This window comes from the organism of the source record quoted next, unplaced genomic scaffold (assembly GCF_019419815.1).
Source record: "Pyrus x bretschneideri cultivar Hongxiangsu unplaced genomic scaffold, Pyrus_bretschneideri_v1 Contig61, whole genome shotgun sequence".
Taxonomy (NCBI): domain Eukaryota; kingdom Viridiplantae; phylum Streptophyta; class Magnoliopsida; order Rosales; family Rosaceae; genus Pyrus; species Pyrus x bretschneideri.
Genome location: NW_025999800.1, coordinates 1,250,819 through 1,271,921, shown reverse-complemented (window position 1 = coordinate 1,271,921; position 21,103 = coordinate 1,250,819). Strand labels below are relative to the sequence as shown.

The 21,103-nt window shown below is 37.5% G+C and overlaps 2 protein-coding genes across 2 annotated transcripts; both read left to right on the top strand.

Annotated features, from left to right (window-relative positions):
- Positions 1-292: 292 nt before the first annotated feature.
- On the top strand, positions 293-3,596 carry LOC103936853. Its single transcript, XM_009346730.2, is given in 4 exon segments — positions 293-555; positions 1,087-2,166; positions 2,169-2,844; positions 3,008-3,596. Coding segments are annotated over 3 exon segments (2,094 nt in total). The 5' UTR covers positions 293-555; positions 1,087-1,140; the 3' UTR covers positions 3,400-3,596.
- Positions 3,597-14,739: 11,143 nt separating this feature from the next.
- Positions 14,740-20,181, top strand: LOC103936840. The gene is given in 13 exon segments (XM_009346716.3): positions 14,740-15,148; positions 15,250-15,352; positions 15,951-16,040; positions 16,525-16,638; positions 16,993-17,178; positions 17,543-17,677; positions 17,825-18,182; positions 18,185-18,329; positions 18,643-18,742; positions 18,844-18,903; positions 19,041-19,133; positions 19,231-19,350; positions 19,453-20,181. Coding segments are annotated over 13 exon segments (1,902 nt in total). The 5' UTR covers positions 14,740-15,068; the 3' UTR covers positions 19,771-20,181.
- Positions 20,182-21,103: the final 922 nt, after the last annotated feature.

Below are 21,103 nucleotides of genomic sequence, written 5' to 3'. Positions count from 1 at the left end.
AATGATATTATACTTTATAAGACACACTTATAAGAGAATGAATAGTTCAAAACTAAGACATAATGAGTTGAAAAGAAAAACGGAACGATCAGGATAATTTACCACTTGCTAGGAACAAAACACCACGCCAACATCAGTGTGGGATGTTGTTGTTTGCTTGATAAATTATCTCCTTGGTAATTAAATAATTCATTGTTCATAAAAGAAAAGGAAAAAGAAAACAAGTAGAAAGCAATGTTTAAAAGTCAAGTTCTCTTTTGAAAAAAAGCCTAAGTTGTAAACATTTCCCAATCCTAGGTGGCGCGCGGTGCAGAACACATGCACAAAGCGACTGCTAGTCTGAGACAGAAGAAACCCAAAGGAAAGTTTAAGCTTTTCACCGAATGAGCTACTGCTGCAGAGCTCTCGTACACTGTTTGTGTTGTGTACCACCCGTTATCCAAGTTTCCTTTGATTTTGTCCCATTTCGTTCTCCCTAACCCACCCCCGATCAACTCTCTCTCTCTCTCTCTCATCAGAGCTCATCCACCTTCAATCTTGCTTGATCAGCTCAAGGTATGTCTACCATGGTGTTTTTTTTATTAATTTAATTAATATCTTCCTCTGTGTTTCTGCATTTTTATTTAAATTTTTTCCTTTAAAACTACATATATGTGTTGCATGTATGTATTTGTGAATGCTATTTTCGGTCCTGCTTAGTTATGGCTTTACCATGATATATACCATTTTACTGGCATTTTAGCTAAAGATATTTAACTTTTTGTTCCTAATCTTTGAGTTTTGGTATGAGAGAATAATTTACAGAAGGGTTCTTTTTTTCCCCTCTTTTTGTAGTGCCTAGCAAGATTTAAAATATCTTTTTTCTCTCTACCTTGGTGGCTAAGAGGTGTACATAAAGGAGTTATTTTTCTGTTTTGATCCTTTTATTTTTGTTAGTTTGGTTATTTAAATCGATTGCATGTATATTGGGTTATATGCATTTTCACTATAGTTTATGATTCATTGATGTTTGAGGAACATTAGGGCCTAATTCTTTTAAGTCCAACAAATAGGTCATAAATTAAAGATCTTGAGGTGATTTTGCAGGCCTAGATTTCCGAAATCCTAGGTGTGGGCATTGGACAATTTTTTTTGAATAAAATGGATGCTGGGGGTAGTGGAACCATCAATGTTCATGATCATGGAACAGTTTTTTATAGTAAAAATAAATTCCAATGCAACTATTGTGGTAAGGTGGTGAGCGGTTCCACCCGTTTGAAGTACCATATCGGAGGAATCCGTGGCGACGTGTTACCATGTAATAGTGCTCCGGCTGATGTGAGGGAGCTGGTGAAAAACAATGTGATTGAAAGAAAAAGAGAAACTTTTGGAAAGGAATTCGGGGAGCTGAATAGCTCAGATCTTTCACGGAAGAGGAATTGTAAGCGTGGAGCTTCTCAAAATGCCGGTTTTCAGAATCGAAGCCAAGAGGTATTGGAGTTGGAGTGTGAAGATAGTGCAGCAGTACATGTCTCTGTTACTAAACGAGGCAGAGGCGCACAACGAGGTGACAATGGGGAAACAAAAAGGGATATCATTTCGAGGCAAGTGCAAAAATGCATTGGTCGATTCTTCTATGAAACGGGGTTAGAATTTGTTGGTGTGAATTCGTCTTCCTTTGAGAGAATGATACGTTCCGCTCTTGGGACTGGTCAGCTGGGGTACAAGATACCGACCTGTGATGAGCTCAGAGGTTGGATACTTGACGAAGAAGTGAAAGAGATGGAAGAGTATGTGACAAAGATTAGAGATTCATGGGCTACCACTGGATGTAGCATTTTGTTGGACGGATGGACTGATGAGAAGGGTCGAAGCCTTGTTAACTTTTTGGTCAATTGCCCTCAAGGCCCGATTTATCTTTGCACCCATGATATTTCCTCTATCGTTGGTGACATCGATGCCATATATATGGTACTTGAGGGAGTTATTAAGGATGTCGGGATTGAAAACGTGATTCAGGTTGTGGCGGATACTACAACTGGCTGGGCGGGTACAATGCAGAAGGAGTTCAGTAGTAGGTGCAAAGATGTGTTTTGGACCGTCAGTGCATCTCATTGCATTGCATTGATATTGGAGAACATTGGGATGATTGGCTCTACTAGGATATATTTGACAAGGCCAAGGTTATGACAAAGTTCATTCATGGACACGAAGCAGTTTTGAAGCTTTTGAAGAAACATACGCTTGGCCACGACCTCATTAAGCCCTCGAAGATAAGGTCAGCAATGCCTTTTATGACTTTGGAGAACATTGTATCAAAAAAGCAAAACTTGAAAGACATGTTTTCCTCAGCTGAGTGGAATATGTCAACCTGGGCTTCGCGAGTGGAGGGAAAAAGGGTAGCGGATTTAGTTGAGAGTCGCTCTTTCTGGACTGGAGCTGAGATGGTCCTGAACGCAGCTATGCCTCTTATTGGCATTCTAAACTGGATCTTTGAGGCTGACGAGCCGCTTATTGGGTACATATATGAAACAATGGATCAAGTAAAGGAGACAATTAAGGAAGAGTTCAACAAAAAGAAACCAGATTACATGCCAATCTGGGAAGTTGTTGATGAGATCTGGAACAATGTTCTCCACAGTCCTCTCCACGCGGCTGGCTATTATCTCAACCCAAGTCTCTTCTATTCAAGTGACTTTTATCCTGACTTCGAGGTTTCTTCTGGTCTTCTGAGCTGTCTTGGACAACTGGTCCAGAGTCAGCCAATCAAAGACTTAATTATCCGTCAATTGGAGGAGTATGCACACGGCAAAGGTAGTTATCAGGAGGGGAGTTCCAGAACTCGAAGAAGAAACGTTCCACCAGGTAAAATAAGATATCGTTATAAAGTTGTAAACAAATGAATCAAGATTCAAGAAACTATCGAATGTTTTCTTAAATAGTCTATTAATTTTAGGCATTACGTTAGTAGTTTTGAGGTCCGTAAAAAACCAATATTTGAAACTAGTTTATGTTAAATTGACTGCAGCTATGTGGTGGTCTAGTTATGGAGAAAATCATCCTGAACTGCAGAGGTTTGCGGTTCGAATTTTGAGTCAGAACTGCGATGGCGCCTTAAGGTATGGGCTCAAACGGACTATGGCGGAGAAACTGCTAACAAATGGAAGGAATCCTGTTGAGCAACAGCGGCTTAAATATCTTACATCTGTTCATTATAACTTGCAGTTACAGCAGTTTCATGCAGGTATGAAGAGTGGAGTTGAGGCTGAGGAGATTGATCCAATGGATGATTGGATCGTTGATGAAGCACCAGATGTTGTGTCCCAAAATCTTGAATCGTCGTGGATGAACTTGGACTGTGCTAGAGCTCTCAGCGAGGAAGGTTATTCCAGGTTTGCTGCAAAGACGGAAGCCATGTGAGTTGCTGAAAGAAGAGTAAGATTCAGACAGGATCCGTTCTGTTTGTCAGAAAAATCAGAACATCTTGTAGGCGACATTTTGTCTTCTGAAGTTTAAATGTTAGAAGTTTGTTTTGAGTTATAACTAGAACAAGATGGTGTTGGTGAATATTTGCTTCATGGTTGTTTAAATTAGGAAATGAACTGTTTGAACTTGGATATCGTTTATGTGTTTCTCAGTACTTAAATTTGCAATACCCAACTTTTGTTTTTTGTTTTATACAAGCGATGGTAAGAGAATCAAACATAAGTAATAAGAAAATTACTCTTTCATTTCATCAACTCAATAAAGTTACACATTGACGTATATATATACTAGTGACTCACCAGTATTAGCTAACTACCTAATTACATCTATATCCAATTAATCACTCACTAATTACAAACTACCATAACCTCCTTATAACAACCTCTAACAAACTTAATTGTTTACAGTTTTACCCTTATTATCCCCCCTCAAACCTAACTGAGGTAACCGAAGGGACAATTTGTCCCTAAGAAGATGAAATATGTGCTTGGACAGTGCCTTGGTGCAGATATCTACAACCTGATCTTGAGTGCACATAAACAGAACTTAAACTTGATTAGCAAGCACCTTTTCCCTAATGTAATGATAATCAATCTCCACATGCTTAGTTCTAGCATGGAAGATTGGATTTCTAGCCAATGAAATGGCAGAAATGTTGTCACACCAAATCTGAGGGGAAGAAGGAAGAACAAGACCAACATCAACTAAGAGCTTGCATATCAATATCAGTTCAGCTGCAGTGTTAGCCAATGATCGATATTCAGCTTATCGATGACCGAGCCACAGTAGGTTGTTTCTTAGCACTCTAGCTTATAAGTGAGTCTCCCAAATAGACACAAAACCCCCTAGTAGAGTGTCGATCAAGACTAAAACCTGCCCAATCAGCATCAGAGAAAGCAGCGAGAGTAAGAGATTTAGTACATTTTGGAAACCACAATCCAAGAGATAAAGTGCCCTTTAGATATCTAAGAATGCGTTTGATTGCCTGAAAGTGAGCTTCTCTCGGGCTTTGCATAAATTGACAAACCAAATTTACGGCATAAGACAAATTTGGGCATGTCCATGTTAAGTATTGCAAACCACTAACCTAAGATCTATATTCCTCAGGTTTATCAAGCAGAGAAGATTCATGATCCAATTTAGTTGTACTAAGTGGAGTGACACAAGGTTTTGAACCTTCCATATGCGCCTTGGAGAGGAGATCGAGAATATACTTGGTCTGAGAGAGGAGTATACCAGATGATGACCTTTTAACTTCAATACCAAGGAAGTAATGAAGAGGACCAAGATCTTTGACAGGGAATAAAGAACTGAGCCGAGAAATAATTGCTTCACAAAGTTAAGCATTTGGTCCAGTAACAATAATATCATCAACATAGACTAAAACGAAAACCAATGCAGGATCTTTCTTGACAAATAAGAAATGATCATTTGATGAACTTGAGAAACCCAGAGACTTCAATGCAGTGGTTAACTTGTCATACCAGGCCCTAGGGGCTTGCTTTAGCCCATACAAAGACTTATGGAGATGACAAATATGATTTAACTTGGTAGGGCCTTCAAATCCTGGTGGTTGGATCATGAACACATATTCTGTCAAGGTACCATGCAGAAAGGCATTGCTAACATCAAGTTGATTGAGAAACCAATCAAACTTAAGAGCCAAAGTGAGAAGAAGCCTAATGGTGACAGGCTTGGCAACTGGACTAAATGTCTCAGTATAATCAATGCCTAGTTGTTGATGGTAGCCTTTGGCAACAAGCCTAGCTTTGTACCTATCAATGTACCATCTGGTTTTCTTTTGATTCTAAACACCCATTTTGCACTAACTAAGTTCTGAGTGAGATTAGGAGGAACTAGAGACCAAGTGCCAGTTTGAATGAGAGCATTGAACTCTTCCTGCATTGCTTGCCTCCAATGAGAGTGGTTTGAGGCTTGAAGATAGGTAGATGGTGTATAATCTGGAGATAAATCAGAAGAGATAGGATGCTTGCTTGTATGAGTGCTTTGGGTTTAACAATACCAGATTTGGATCTGGTTTGCATGTGATGAGTATTAAGAGGTATTGAGGGTTCAAAAAGTGTATAAGGGACAAAAGGAAGATGAAATGTAGGTAAGGTAGTAGAACATGGTACATGAGGAGATGATGATGTAGAGGGTGAAGATAGAGTTGTAGGTAAGGTAGGAGATGGAGATTGAAAGGGCTGAGATATAAGAGGAAAAGTCAATGTAGTTGGAATAAGATTGGATTTCTGCAATTGAGAAGAACTAGAGCTGGAACTTGATTACTGAAGATGATCATTTTGAGCAAAGGGAAATGTATCTTCATAAAAAATCACATGCCTCGAAAGATACACTCTGCCTAGTGTAATGATCAAGACATTTATAGCATTTGTGATTCAAACTGTACCCTAAAAAGACACATTCTTTCTTTTGGGATCAAGCTTGGAAGTTGCATAAGGTTTCAACCATGGGAAACATCTACATCCAGAGATTTTTAGAGATATGTAATCTGGAGTTCTATGAAACAATAATTCCTAAGGTGATAATCTGGTGGTTGTTGGCATCCTATTGATGAGATAGATAGTTGTGGCAAACGCTTCAACCCAATATGAATGAGGAACCTTAGATGCAGCTAGGAGAGTTCTAGCAAGTTTCAACTAAATGCCTGTGTTTGCGCTCAACACAACCATTTTGCTCAGGTGTGTGAGGGTAGTTTAACTAATGGGAAATGTCATGTTCTTGAAGAAACTGGATAAACTTGAGACTAAGAAATTCTCCACTAGAATCAGATCTCAAGATAACAATTTTAACACTGAGTAAATTTTCCACCAACACTTTGAATTGCATAAATGTATCAAAGACATCAGATTTGGATTTAAGAGGAAAGAACCAAGTATACTTGGTGTAGTCATCAACAAAAATGAGATAATATCGATATCCATTAACAGAAATGAGTGGTGCAGGACCCTATACATCAGTGTGCAGAAGCTCTAGAGGCTTACTTGATGTACAAGAAACAGAAGCAAAAGACACTTTGGAATTCTTGCCTAGAGCACAACTAGTGCACACAAATTTATTTACAGCACTTGAAACTGAAATACAAGACTTAGAAGCTAGTTGATTTAGTATTTTGAGTGCAGGGTGACCCAATCTTTGATGCCAAGTTTGCTGTGAGGCTTTAGCATAAGTTGCAAATGCCTTTTGATTACTAGCAATAGAGGATGCATGAGAGGGATAGAAATCAACTCTCATAGGACCTTTAAAAAGCGTTTTCTCTCGAAGAAAGATACTTCACAATGAAGTGAAAATGATACAAATGAATATAACACCAATTATCAAGTATAAAGTGATTAGACATAAATCAAATCTTGCTTAAGATAAGGAACATGCAAGACATTTTTCAGATCAAAGCAATGAGAACCAATATTAAGTGTAGAAGAACCAGAATTGAGTATGGGCAAACCTTTGCCATCACCAATATACACTTGCACAGGTCCTAGTGTATGCCTCAGGGTTCTGCAAATTCGTATAGGAATGAGTCATGTGAAGCTAGCACCAGAATTAAGAAGCCAAGTAGGAGTTGTGAAGGCATGATAGGTAGCTGGAGAATTCTTGGTACCAAAATTAGGATTCATGCACTAAGGGCACTCAACAGCTTCATGATTCAATTGACAACAAATTTGACAAGAGATCTTTCTGTTAAAATTGTTGTACTGAGAACAAGAACCATGGTTGTAATGATGATTACCCTGACTACCATGATTGAATCTTTGATTGCCCTGAAAACCTTGATTATTCCTTTGTGGTCCACGATTGTTGTAATTGCAAGATTGAGAGAAGTTGGCACTGATTTGGAGTACCATAGGATTGCGATGGAGATCCATTCTGAGTAATGAATGCTTGAGCACCAAATTGCCATGTGGTGTTGGAAGAAGACCAACATAAGAATTAAAAGCTTGAATTGGGGCAGATGGTGAGGTTTTCGTGTGAGCAGTCAATTGAAGCTCCTTGCTAAAAAACAACCCATGAAGTTTATCAATGGTGGTTAAACCGAGGCGAAATTGGATTGTGTCAATGAAAGACTCATACTCAGAAGGCAAACCATGTAAAATTACAGAAATCAACTCAGAATCTTCGATTGGGGCTCCAGCATTTGCAAGAGCATCTGCGATTTCTTCAATTTGTTGAAGATAGAGTGTAGCCGTATAATCACCCATCGTGATGCTACGAAGATGAGAACGAAGCTCGTAAATGTGCGATTGCGATGCAGTTGCAAGTCGCGATTCCAATTTGGACCAGAGTTCACGAGCGGAATTGACTCTAACAGTGTACAGAATTAAGGCATTTGATAATGTAGAATTGATCCAAATGAAGATATTCTGATCATTTTCAAACCAAGTAACAGACTGAGGATTGAGAATAGAGGTTCAATTACCAAAAGAGTCAAGAAGGTATTTGGCGAAGCAGACATCGTGCCGTCAATGATTTCGGTGAGATTGTACCGGCGAAAGATTGGAGCGAACAGAGCATTCCAGGTGAGATAGTTCGTCGGTGTGAGCTTCATTGGCACCATAGATCCAATATTCTAGATTGTAATTGACGATGTTGCCGAGGAGAGAGAGGAATTAGGGCAAGAATTCGTCGGAATTGGATGAACAAGGGAAGCGGATTCAAAAGAAGGAGAGCCAGCCGTGGCGATTTCTAGGGTTTGAAGAATCAAAGAGGAAGAAAGGGGAAGTAGAATGAGAGGATCAAATGTCGTAGGACTGAGGCGAGTGATACCATAATAAGAAAATAACTCTTTCATTTCATCAACTCAATAAAGTCACACATTGATGTATATATATATATACTAGTGACTCACTAGTATTAGCTAACTATCTAATTACATCTTTATCCAACTAATCACTCACTAATTACAAACTACCATAACCTCCTTATAACAACCTTTAACAAACTTAATTGTTTATAGTTTTACCCTTATTAATAAGATATCGGGTTTAAGAGTAAATGTTCTTAACTAACTAAGAAATGCTCTTTACACCTAGCTTGTGTTTCTTACCAAAACTGCCAAGTTTCTTGTATGGTATTAAGTGAAAAACTTTAACAATGAGGGAATTTTCATGAAAGGGTTTGGGTTAAATTTATTTTAACAAAAAATCATGCTATAACTTTATTTAATGAAAAAAACGTAAAAAAAAAAAAATGATGCTCGAGACCCGCACGTCATCACACATGCTGTTTGTGAAACTTGCTACACTGTTTATGAAACTTACTACATTTTTTATGAAAGTTAACAATACTACACTATTTATGAAACTTAACGGTACTACATTGTTTATGAAATTTATTACATTGTTTATGAAACTTACTACATTATTTATGAAACTTAACGGTACTACATTGTTTATGAAACTTAACGGTACTATACTGTTTATGAAACTTAATGCGCGTTGGGCACACATATTTATATATTTATTTATTTATTCTTTTTGTCTTTATCCTGGAGAAGAAGCAATGACAGTATCTAGGGAATAAGCATCGGCTAACTTTGTGTCAGCAACCGCTGTAATACAGAGGATGCAAGCTCTGTTTATACACCTTATTTTGCTTATTCGGATGGACCAACTAGACTAGTTACGACATCGCATTGATAGCCTCTACTTGTGTCCTACTAAATTTATTAGATAGTTTTTTGTTAAAATATAAAGTTTGAAGCCTTTTTCATTTATAATTACAATGTCAATCGTAGTAAATATGTTCGAACGTCAAACATGAACACTTCTATAACAACTTAACATAATTGCATGCACAACTACTCAAGTGTTCGGCTAGACACTAGTGTGTTATAATGCATGGCCCTTGTTGGAGTAACTATTATGCCATTTTTAGTAGTAGTGAAACATACGAAATATAAGCCCGGATAGGTAAGTGGTGGATTGCCAAATTTATGGTTTTTTATTTTAATCATTGTGTTTTGAGTTTAAATTCATTTTTCTATAGTATTGAGTATAGTAACAATATCACTTGTAAAGAAAACACGCATACATAATTGATAAAAATTATATGATGAAGTTGAGATTCCACCGTAAAATCAATTGCAATATGAAGAGTAACTCAACTACTTATAAGCACATGCAATGTCCATCCTCTCATCAATATGAGATTCAACACGCTTCGTCATGTGTGACAATTTTCAAACCTAATACGTGGACAACACAACTCGAGTGAAATGGAGCATGTGCGGCCGTTGAGCTACACACATTGGACAACCTGCTCTGATATCATGAAGAAGTTGATGTTCTACTATAAGACCAATTAGTAATATGGAGATTAGCCCAACTACTTATAAGCACATGCATAAAACCAATTAACAATATGAGAAATAGTTCAACTACAAGCCTACAAGACCACAACATACAAGAAAAATGAAAATTCTATTTTATTGAAATTAAAATTCGTTATATCTTAAAAAAAAATTTAATGGTAGTATATCCCAAAATATAGAATATTTAGAATATTCTAAAAAATCCGGCCAGAGTGTTCATCATTGTTTGCATTTGAAGACTAGTTAGTCATTATCTCAAGGCTGCAGGTATGTGAAAAGCATTTGAAAGAGAAAGGAGGCAGAACGCAGCAGGTGTAGCTGGAGTTAACAAGTTCTCAAAGTAACCTGGATTGGTCAAGGTTCAGCAAATTGATCTTATTGTAAGTTGTCCTTTCTTAAAGATGAGGTTAAAAAGTACAGAACGGACCTGGTTTCTTTGGGCTTTGACCTATTTTCCTATCACTGGTCTTGATCCAAGTGATTTTCAGAACAAGAAGAAAGAAAAAGGCTCAATGGAGGAAGGGACATGTAATATGTTAGGTCCTTTACTAGTCCAAGATTTAAGGGGTGATTGTCACGCTTTGGATTCGGGATCGGTGTTCCGACGGTGAAGTTAGTAAGCAATATTATGAGATTTAAGTAGTAGGCAAAAGAATAAGTATGCGATAATTGTGTTACCAAAATTAATCATGTAGGGGTATTTATACTCTTTTTAGGATATAGAATCCGTATTAAACGGTGATAATTCTAGAGAATATCTAGGAGTAGATACCGCATCATCTCAGAAGTGTGATTACTTGCAACTCATGCTAATTTCTAGATTGTAGGAACTCTAGGAAACCTAGTTGATTCCATACTGGATCAGGTCTCCGTATTTTACGAAACAAGTATGGTCAATCTCAACGAAGTCGGTAGACTTGGCCCACTGAGTTGGAACATGGTGAAGGTGGTATTACTTGATTTGTCTCTGCAGCCCGTGATGGAAGTTGTTGAGTCCATGATATGACTTCTGAAGTATTCGTATTTAGATCTGCCTAACTCCAACATTGAAAAATCATGGTCCACAAGTCATAATAGATTGACTTAAAATAGACTAAGCTGGACTAACTTAGTGAAGCGTTTAGTGTAGTCTCAGACTTAAAGTAATAATAAAAATTAAATTTCTGTTTCTTTTTTATTTTTCCCAAAAACATGGCAGCTCTCTCTCTCTTTCCCTTTTCTTGGTCAAACTATCTCTCATCCTTTTTCTCCATCTCCTCCATTTTCCTTTCCCGTCCAATTTTTTCTCCCCTACTCTCTCACCCTCTTCACTTCCTCTCACAACTTCATAATCAACTGCACATCTTCAAAATTAAATCCACAAAGCAAAAATAGAGTGAAAATTAAGGAGTTGGGGTGGGGTGCATGTGTAATTAGCTCGAAGGTGAAAGATAGGGAAGGTCTGAGATTAGGAATTTTATGTTCTTTGGGTTTGGTTTGCGCTCAACATCAATCCCATCAGTTGATTCAAGCTCATCCCACAATTTTTTTGGGTTTTCTGAGTTTTTTTTTGTTCAATGTTTTTTTTTTTGGGTTTTTTGGTTGGGGGAAGTGGGGAAGAAGGAGATGGGAGCGGCAAAGCAGAGCAGAGGTTGCAAAAGATCCCAAATCACCAACCCAGATGCCAAAAGGGCACTGGGTTTGCAGGATAATGGAGATCGACGACAACTGTTTCTGGTTTGATCACATGAAGAAGGGGGGCTGATGCTGCTCATGTGGGTTGCACGGATGCTGCTGGCAGATGATGGAGACGGGACTAGCAATCCCGTTGTTTTTTGGGGGCCTTAAGACCTCCTAGTGAGGGATTTAGTCGAGGCGAGTCCTCCTTTGTCCCATTAAACTTAGTCGCGCCAGTGAACAAACACGGATTGCACTAACTTTTAATCTAAGCCAGTCCAGTGAGAGCTAAAGAAGGCAAACAAACACCCCTAATAGGTTTTTACTTTTCAGAATTCACAACAACTTGAATCAAAGATGACAATAGTTAAACTAACTTCAGTATTTGTCCACTACATCACTTAAAACTCGTGACATCATCACGTAACATTGATAACATCATCACTTAACATCAAGGTTCTAAAAAACGCTAGGTGCTAGTCGGGAGGCGAGTTGGGGCCTAGCACCTAGCGCCTAGGCGGAGCCTAGATATATTTAAGTAAATCTATTGTATTTCGTGTATATAAGTGTTTGTTTGTACTTAAAAGTATATATAATTTCATCATAAACTAGAAAAAAGAATGACATATATATTATGAAGTATTGAAACATAATGAAACATGGGAGCAAACATATAATGTATGTTTATTCAAGTGTTTAATAAGTCTCTTACAATTTATTGGAAACAATAAAATGCAAAAGGAAAATGATCTATTTTCTATTTAATTGAGTTGCAACCTAGGCAGGTGTCTAGACGGGCGCCTCAATAGGTCTCGGCGTCTTTTCTTAATTTTCAAACGCTTAGGTATTAATCGGGACGATGACTAGCTGCTTAGCTCCTAGGGGGTTAGACGGCGCTAGACGGGAATTTTTAGAACAGTGCTTAACATTAGTAATTTAATAGATGTTGTAATTTTAAAAACGTTAGGAAGTTTAAAATATATTTAAAAAGTTGAGGTCAATTTGAAATCATCACTCCCAAAAAGTTAAATATTTATATATACTAAACCCTAGAAGGGAACAATGAAAGCTTTACCCTCTTTGAATTACAAAGAGTGGAACTGAAAGTTAGTATTTTGGTTCTGATACCAAACCGAATGCCCTAAACAAACACAAATGCCAAATTGTGGCCAACACAGATTTGAAGCCAGTTTTTTGACTTTTCGTTAACTGATTTATCGGTTTCTCAAATGTGGGCCAATTCAGTCAGATTAACAGTTTCAAGAAATTGTAAATTAATCCGACAAACAATTAGACCGATTCGATTAAAAACCTAGTTGATTTTAGTAATGGTAAAGATCAAAGGAAATGATAAACGTACATTTTATTTTTAAATAAACGATATGTTTACAAGGCTTGAAAGAGTGAGCTAAAACTTTACAATAGACTAACAATAATATAATTCAAATTCGTCTGATAAAAATTAAACATAAAACTTTTTACTTTACAAATAAATAAAAAATATTACTAAATTGTCGTACTAAGTGACAATGCACATACATTTTTTTCTAAATTTTATTAACCGGGCGGTGAAGTCATAATTAATAATTTTTTGGGGCTATTAGTTAAAAGTCAGAATAACCCCAAGTCGAATAAATGCTTATTATGAATTACCCATAATGCCCATGCCTTTCCTTTATTATATTCTTGGTGCCGTGGAAACTGTGACTCTCTGAGTCTGTTACTGCAATTAAGTATCAAATAAATGCTTTTACTTCACACATCTCCAGATACATGGAGGATGCGATTTCACTCAACACAAACAGCCCACGTACCCATATAACATAATCAGCATGGTTTTCTGGCAACTGGGTTTCTCCTCGTAATTTCAAATTTCAAAAGCACTTATGAGAAAAGCAATTTTTCGCAAGATGAAATTTAAACACAGTATCAATCTTTGGCCTCACTAAGCTCTGTGCATAAGCAGACAGAAGAACAATAACAAACAAGAGACAAGAAGCCCATTTCCCCATTTATTTAATTGAAGTATTGTCACCGTTTAGTCAAAGGGCAGGTACTATTTTAGTGTTTTGCTGTTTGGAAGTATTGTTCTGTGTTCTCCAAACATTTTGTATTTATACTTGCACAAAATCCTTGTTACTTATCAAGTCTTAATCTGCCCAGCCGCATCTTTGTCACTTTTGAGGTGGACAAAGATTTGAATTCAGGAGGGAGAATTGATTAAAGTTCGAGAGAGAGAGAGAGAGAACAAGGAGAAGAATTTTGAGTTGAAAGTTGGGGTCTTTTCAGCAGCAGGAAATTTGGGTCAACTGTTGACATCTTGCTCTAGCTAATATGTATGCATCTTTCTGCTTTTCTACTTATTTGTTGAGCTAACAAGTAACAACCAACAACCCCCTTTAATTTCTGGTTCTATTTTTTGGTTTTTGATTTCAATTTTGTACCTGCATGTTCTTATTTTGTTGTGCTTATAATCTTTCTGAGCACTCAGAAAAGTAGGGATCTTTTAATTTTTTATGGGTCGGATTGTGATCAGTGTGAAAAATTGAAAGGAAGGGTCTTTTGGGCAAATGGGGGACCACTGAGATCCGTCCTCTGGAATTGTATCTTCCGCTACCTGTTTCTTTGAGTAATTTAGTTCATCATGTCGCTTAGATTGGAAGCTTTTTCAGTGCAAAGCAAACCCCTTTGCCTTCTTTTGACCTGCACTTTTGAATCTCAGTCGGATTATTGTTTAAGTGGAGTCTCATTGAGGCTCTCGCGTTATTGGTTTGAGATATCACAGTGAAATTTATTCTCCCATTAGGGGCATCTATCAAAAATAAGTTTTTTTGTTTAATTTTATGGAAAGGAATGTAATATGGGGTAAAAAGCAACCATTTTCTCTCTCCAAAAGACCTTTGGAAGACTTTCAGAGGGTAGGTTTGATGATTGCTGTCCTATTAACTCACAATGTAACTACTTTTGACTCCCACTACCACGAGGGTTTAGGAAGTGCCCCCACTTTTGTTCTTTAGCATTTTAGTGTCCTACCTCCTTGTGTGCAAAAAACCCTTTACTCTAATGATCGAACCGAATCATTCTGCCTTTTGCTTTTTGTAGAATATCATATCCTCATGATTTTCCAAATTTACTGCTTTTTTTGGAAGCCCTGAATTTCGTGGGATGTGAACTGTAAATTTGTAATTGATTGCTGTAATGGAAGTGCACAAGGTGGTTTGCCAGATTTCCCTTTTTATTATTACAATGATTTGAGGTTGTCGTGTCTTAATTCGAAACCGAATTTCGGGTTAACGATTCTGGTCATGATAATGTTTGTATGGTTGTGTTGAAAATGACTGGTAGCTGTAGCATTCATGAGTTTATTTGTCCCCATATGGCTCACAGGTGCACAGTACCATGTGTTTCTAGTTATACATCTCACTTAGGCTTGGTTCTGAGATATACTAAGATTGTCTTCTCGAAAACATCCAACAACTGTTCATTGAAAATTGGAAAAAAAGACAGGTGTTTTACATTTTAAGTGGGATTTGCAGGATGTTGTGATGCTTGTTTGTAGGTGTGGGAAGGCGTAGCTTCTAGTACCGGAAGCTGAGCTGTTTTGGGTGATCGCTGGATGTGTGTTTATGCGGTGAAAGCCAAACTCCATGATCGCAAGATGTGTGACTCACCGTTTCTGCAAACTGCCTTGAGCCAGTGAGTGTGCATTCATGTTCTTTGATATTTCATTGTGGAGTGGATATTATAAGATATTTCATTGATAATGATTTCTTGTTTTGTTCGATTGCAAATTACAGAAACGTTTCACCTTGTAAGTATTCGCATTCTGGCATCACTAGTCATTCGGAAATTCAGTCGTATGCTGCAAAACAACTTCAGAGTGAGAGCTCATTTTCACAGGTAAGAGCTTGTGGGCATAAACTTGATTTGTGTTTCAGCAAATTCAGGCCTTCTCGAAAACGAATTTGTTCTGTTAGATTAGATTCCCCCTCCTTCTTCCATTCTCTCCTTCTGCTCCATGGTCGATGTCAGTTGCTTCATAATCATGGTCGAAATCTGTGAATTGAAAGTTAAAAATTATGTTAGTAACGAAAGGACATGGGAACCATTTCGAAGCGAGTTTAATTACAAATTCCTTCAGATCTTTTGCATTTTGGAACCACATGGATTATGATGTTAGGTACAAAGTTCATTATTTCCTACATGACAGTTCCCATTCTTTAAGATTGATAACGGTCCCGGGTTAGCTTTGTAATATTTCAAATCCTGACTTTTAGGATTTTGGTATAATCGCAATCTTTACAATTTAGGAATTCATTCGGGTCAAAGATCAGTCTAGGTGTTCGTTGTTTGGAATTCTGGTTAATGTGGTTCAAATTAATAACTACATAGCATTTTATTGGACATTATTTGTTATAGAGATTACTGTCTGTTGCTTATGTGGTTTTAAGTCACACTTCCTACTGATGCTAATTTTGATAATTTGTTTAACGTTTAGGTGACCAATCTCGATGAAGGTATTGGAAGATTTGGGTCGTGCACTAAAAGCAGTGATACTTACCCTTACAGATTCCAGCTTGAACAGGATGTAAGTTTCCTTCCTACCTGAAAGCAACAAGCAACTATAAAAGTTCTGGGCTGATTTTGGAGTGGTGGGGATTCGCCACTTAAAGTTATATATTGTACTAATAAATTTGCTTTTCACTTTCAATATGATTTGTGACTTGGCAGCCAATTGTATAACATTATCAACCAGACAGCGTGCTGTAAATTTGCTCGTCATTTCATGGATGCTACGTCATCCCTTCTCAATGTGTGTTTTGGTCTCGAGGGATTTTTAATTTTACTGCAGTAGATAGCATCTGTTCAAATCTTGCTAAATTCCTAGTTTGGGTTAAGCTAGATAACATGTTATAGTTCCAGTAAATTTCTGAACGCATTACACCCGGGACATGCTAGGCGGCATCTCATTGTTCGATTCTCTTCCAACAGTGTCATATGTATGCTTATTTAACGATATCTTTGTTATAGTCACAAATTATAATTAACCTATGGAAGTGCTTCTACTATAGGTACAACAGTTGCAACTGCAGCTGCGAGAAGAACTAGAGCTACATGCTATTCTGCAAAATGCGATTGAGAAAAACACTGTTAAATTTTCCAGTGCGTTGTGCCTCCCTAACTATGTATGTTTCCTTTATCCTACATACTATAGATTTGTCTGCTGCCTAGACATGGCTCTGAAACGTTATATAAGGTCCCCAAGCTTGTCCCAAAAGTACAGTGTATTGGAAAGAGGCAACATCAAACTCATATTCCATACAATGGCACAGATTTTGAGCATGTATGATTTTACACCAAATCTTTGAAAGATTTTAATCCATTAAGTTGAACCTTGTGTTTGTTTTACCTTGAGTTTGAACACTTTCCTTAACTATTCTTTTCCATATTCCATCCCTGCTACCATATTGACGGATCATCCGGGTTTCAGATTGGGATTTTAGGTAGTGAACTAGTCTTCTTCTGTCCCATTTGAACAGGCTCAAGAGCTGCTAAGCAATATTTCTGCACTGGAGGTTACAGTGTCAAAACTCGAACAGGAGTTGGTTGCTTTGCAATTCCAACTTAGTCAAGAAAGAAATGAACGAAGGCTTGCAGAATATCGTCTGAGACATCCATCTCCTCAGTCAATGTCTCCTAACTCCTCTGACATTGTGAAACTACCGGTATGTTGTCTATTATCATTCTTCCATGCCTTCGTTTTCTTTTGATGTCTTCTAAATTGTTCTAGTATTTTTTTAGTGTCTTGAAAGAAGTAGAGTGAAAACTGAAAATGTTGCTGATGTCAATGCATTGAAAGAGTTTTTATTTTATAGATTTTGTTCTAAATGATATCAAATAGTAAAAGGTAGAGTTATTTTAAGCATCAGAAATTTTTTTTCATCTATAAAATATTTCTGGGTGATCGAAGACCCGTTAGCAGCTCTTTGTTTCAGGCAGCTGATAACCAGCAGTAAGAAGTGATGTCATAACATATCGTCTTTACCAAATTCCTTGTAGTGTATTTTAACTTATTTTAACTTCAACCAGATTTCATCTTCTTTGAGGACTTCAGAGCAGTCCAATTGTAAAATACATCATTCCTCTGAAGACGACTCATGTGAGGAGCCGAAGGATCAACAATCAGAACCTAGTGGCAAAACATCTTTACAGTCGGTAACTGAGGTATCTGTTAGTTTTTCATGCTTGGATATTGCTCTCTTTCTCTCTCTCTCTCTCTCTCTCTCTCGATTGATTATGTGTTGAGTAATGTTCAGCAAGTTTAAGTGGTAACCCATGGGATAACATTCTTTTTGTGATTCTTATTATCAGAATGCAGTGGACTCCATTGCAAATTGCCATGATATGAAAATGTTGAGGAAGATGGATTCTGAATCTTTTCAACCTGCTGAGCTCAGGAGGCTTCCTAAGGGGATGCGCCCCAAGGGCCTCTGGGATCATCCAAATCAACTGTCAGAGGAGATGGTGAGATGCATGAAAAATATATTCATATCTTTGGCTGATTCAGCTACAACGTCAAAATCTTCAGTGCAAGAGAGCCAATGCTCATCTATGTCACCACGCGGACATCTTTCCAATTCCTCTTGGTGGTCATCATCGGAACGGTCGGTGATTTCATCATGGGTGCAGAGCCCACAGGTTGACATACATAGTAACTCTGAAGTATTAGCTCAGAGAATGCCTGTGATCCCTACAAAGTTCGAGGAAAACTGAGTTGGGCGGAGATTGGGAACTATGGATTAGCGACTGAAGTTTCTTGGATGTCAGTTGGGAAGAAGCAATTAGAATATGCTGCAGGTGCGTTGAGGAGATTCAGGTAATACTTTTGTTTTGAATTCTTCTTGTCTTGTTTAGGCAAACATTAATTGATGTTATGCATCAAGAAATTATAGTGTGGAAAAACATGAAATATACTTCAAATGGTCCTGAATTAAAAATACTTCCAGGAAAGTTGCTGGTTCTACCTTTAACTCATCATGCCTTTTACTTTATTGTTTCCCTTCGATTGGGTCAAGTCTTAATGAGGAAACTTTATGAATTCTTAACGTTATCTTGGAATGGCTAAATTTGTTGTTTGAATATAAAGCTAATCAGAAAGGTTTATGCTTTTCTTTCCAAACTTATAACAGAGTACTTGTGGAGCAACTGGCGAAAGTAAACCCTATCCATTTGAGTTACAATGAGAAGCTTGCTTTCTGGATTAACTTGTACAATGCACTGATCATGCATGTAAGTTTCCTTCATTTACCGTGTATTATATGTCGCATTGGTGAACTTTGCAGAGCATGCATATAGAAGTTATGGAGTTTAATATCTCTTACTGTGAACAGGCTTACTTGGCTTATGGAGTCCCTAGAAGTGACTTGAAGCTCTTCTCTTTGATGCAAAAGGTCTGATTTCTCTGATAATTCTCTCTATAATATGCATTTCTAATGACATTGGAAAAACAATGCCAATTTGGCGATGCCACTGGATTTGCTACTCAACAAAGAATTATTATGTATTGATTGGTGTTGTACTTTCGCAGGCGGCTTACACAGTTGGCGAACATTCTTTCAGTGCAGCTGCCATTGAGTATGTAATTCTGAAGATGAAACCGCCACTCCATAGACCACAAATTGTATGAACTTTGCCTAATGTTTGCTATCAATTAATTTTAACTCTAGTCCTTTAATATACTTCATTCCCTGACTGACAATTGTAGTGAAAAATATCAGGCTTTGCTTCTTGCACTTCACAAACTGAAGGTCTCAGATGAGCAACGGAAGTCTGCAATTGATACATATGAACCACTTGCAACCTTTGCTTTAAGCTGTGGAATGTACTCTTCGCCAGCGGTAATCCCTACAGTTCTTCTATGTGCTCAAGGACAGCTTAATTTTTATTTCCTTTTAGAAGTTGAGCTATATTTTTTTTTGACATGAAGTACATAAATGCAGGTAAGAACCTACACTGCTAAAAATGTGAGGGAAGAGCTTCAGGAAGCCCAGCGTGATTTCATTCGAGCTTCAGTTGGGGTGAGCAGCAAGGGGAGGTTGTTGGTGCCAAAAATGCTGCACTGCTTTGCCAAGGGCCTTGTGGATGATTCAAATTTGGCTGTGTGGATATCACATTACCTTCCACCCCACCAAGCTGCCTTTGTTGAACAATGCATGTCACAGAGGCGACAAAGTCTTCTTGGTTCGCGCAACTGTGGGATTCTGCCATTTGACTCACGCTTCCGGTACCTCTTCCTGCCTGACAACATTCCTTTATGAATGATACCTGGTTATACTACACTGCCAAATACCTCAGATTAGTCTCTGACATCTAGCTAAAGTTAGCTTGCCCTAAATAACGTGGTGATACAAAAGATCGGACTAGTTGACAATGCAAGTGTAAGCATGCGTGAAGAAAAACCATTCGGTGGCAGTTAGGGTCTTTCACCTCGTAGACCTCATACCCCTCACGGGGGTGTTCTACATGTTCATGGATAAGTTAACAGGAGTTGACGGGGTGTGCTTGAAGGTGACTGATGTGTATTTGCTTGTATTCTAGAACCGTAAAATAAGAGTTGGCAATAATCGCGGCCGTAAGATTGTTCATTGCTTAAGTTAAACGTAATACGCCTGGTAACTTCACAAATTAATTACTCAGGTCGCACAAGGGCAGGTTAATTACTCTCTTAATGATCATATTTTTATTTGTCGAAGTAACGTGGTTCGTTTGCATAGGAAAAACCAATTAAGGGCGACGTTGTCACCGAGTTGATAAGTTGCATCAGTGATGGTTTTAGTAGTTAACCAGAGTGCTGAAGAGTTGAGTAAAATGTAGTCTTCATTTTTTAGACCAAACTGAAGTAGTGAAGTTAGTCTAAGCCTTCGATAAAACTATGATACATTATCAAGGAACGGGGAAAACTTGTTTAATTCCTAACAAATAAAATAGTAGAAAACCATACACAAACTACATGAAATTGGGTAAGATGGTCCACTTCTGTGTGTGACCAAACCAGCATGATTATTTATTTATTTGAAATTATTAGTCTATAGTCATAGTGTAGTTGTTCCATCACCACCATAATTTTTAAGAGCATATTATTAAGTGAAAGTTTCTTCTATTTGGCATCACACAACCATTAGCAAATCATGATCAGCATGCATGGACTAGTACCAGTGAAACCTACTTAATTTCTTCTCCAAATATTCTAATCAAAATATAAGTTTCGTTTAGTTATTAAGTTCAATCCTCACTAGTTAGTTATTCACCTAATTCAGTAACACTAACTTTTTTATTAGTACTTTCAAAGAATAATGCATCAGTTTCAGTTAAACTGTGAAGTATATAAATATAGTGAACGGTCAGGAGTTGTTAACCAGATTATATATATTTATTTTACCCTTCTGTTGGCCTCCCTCAACCACATTAGCAACCAAACCCTCAATCACCACCTTACAAAACTTTAGGGTTTTATTTTATTTTATTTTATTTTATAAATTTTTTTACCCTAGCTGGAAATGTTGCTTCATCTTCCGAGACAAATTGGGAGAGATGGTGTTTTAAGTGTAGGGTTTTTTGGGTGATTTAGTTTCTAATGTCACAGATGTCATA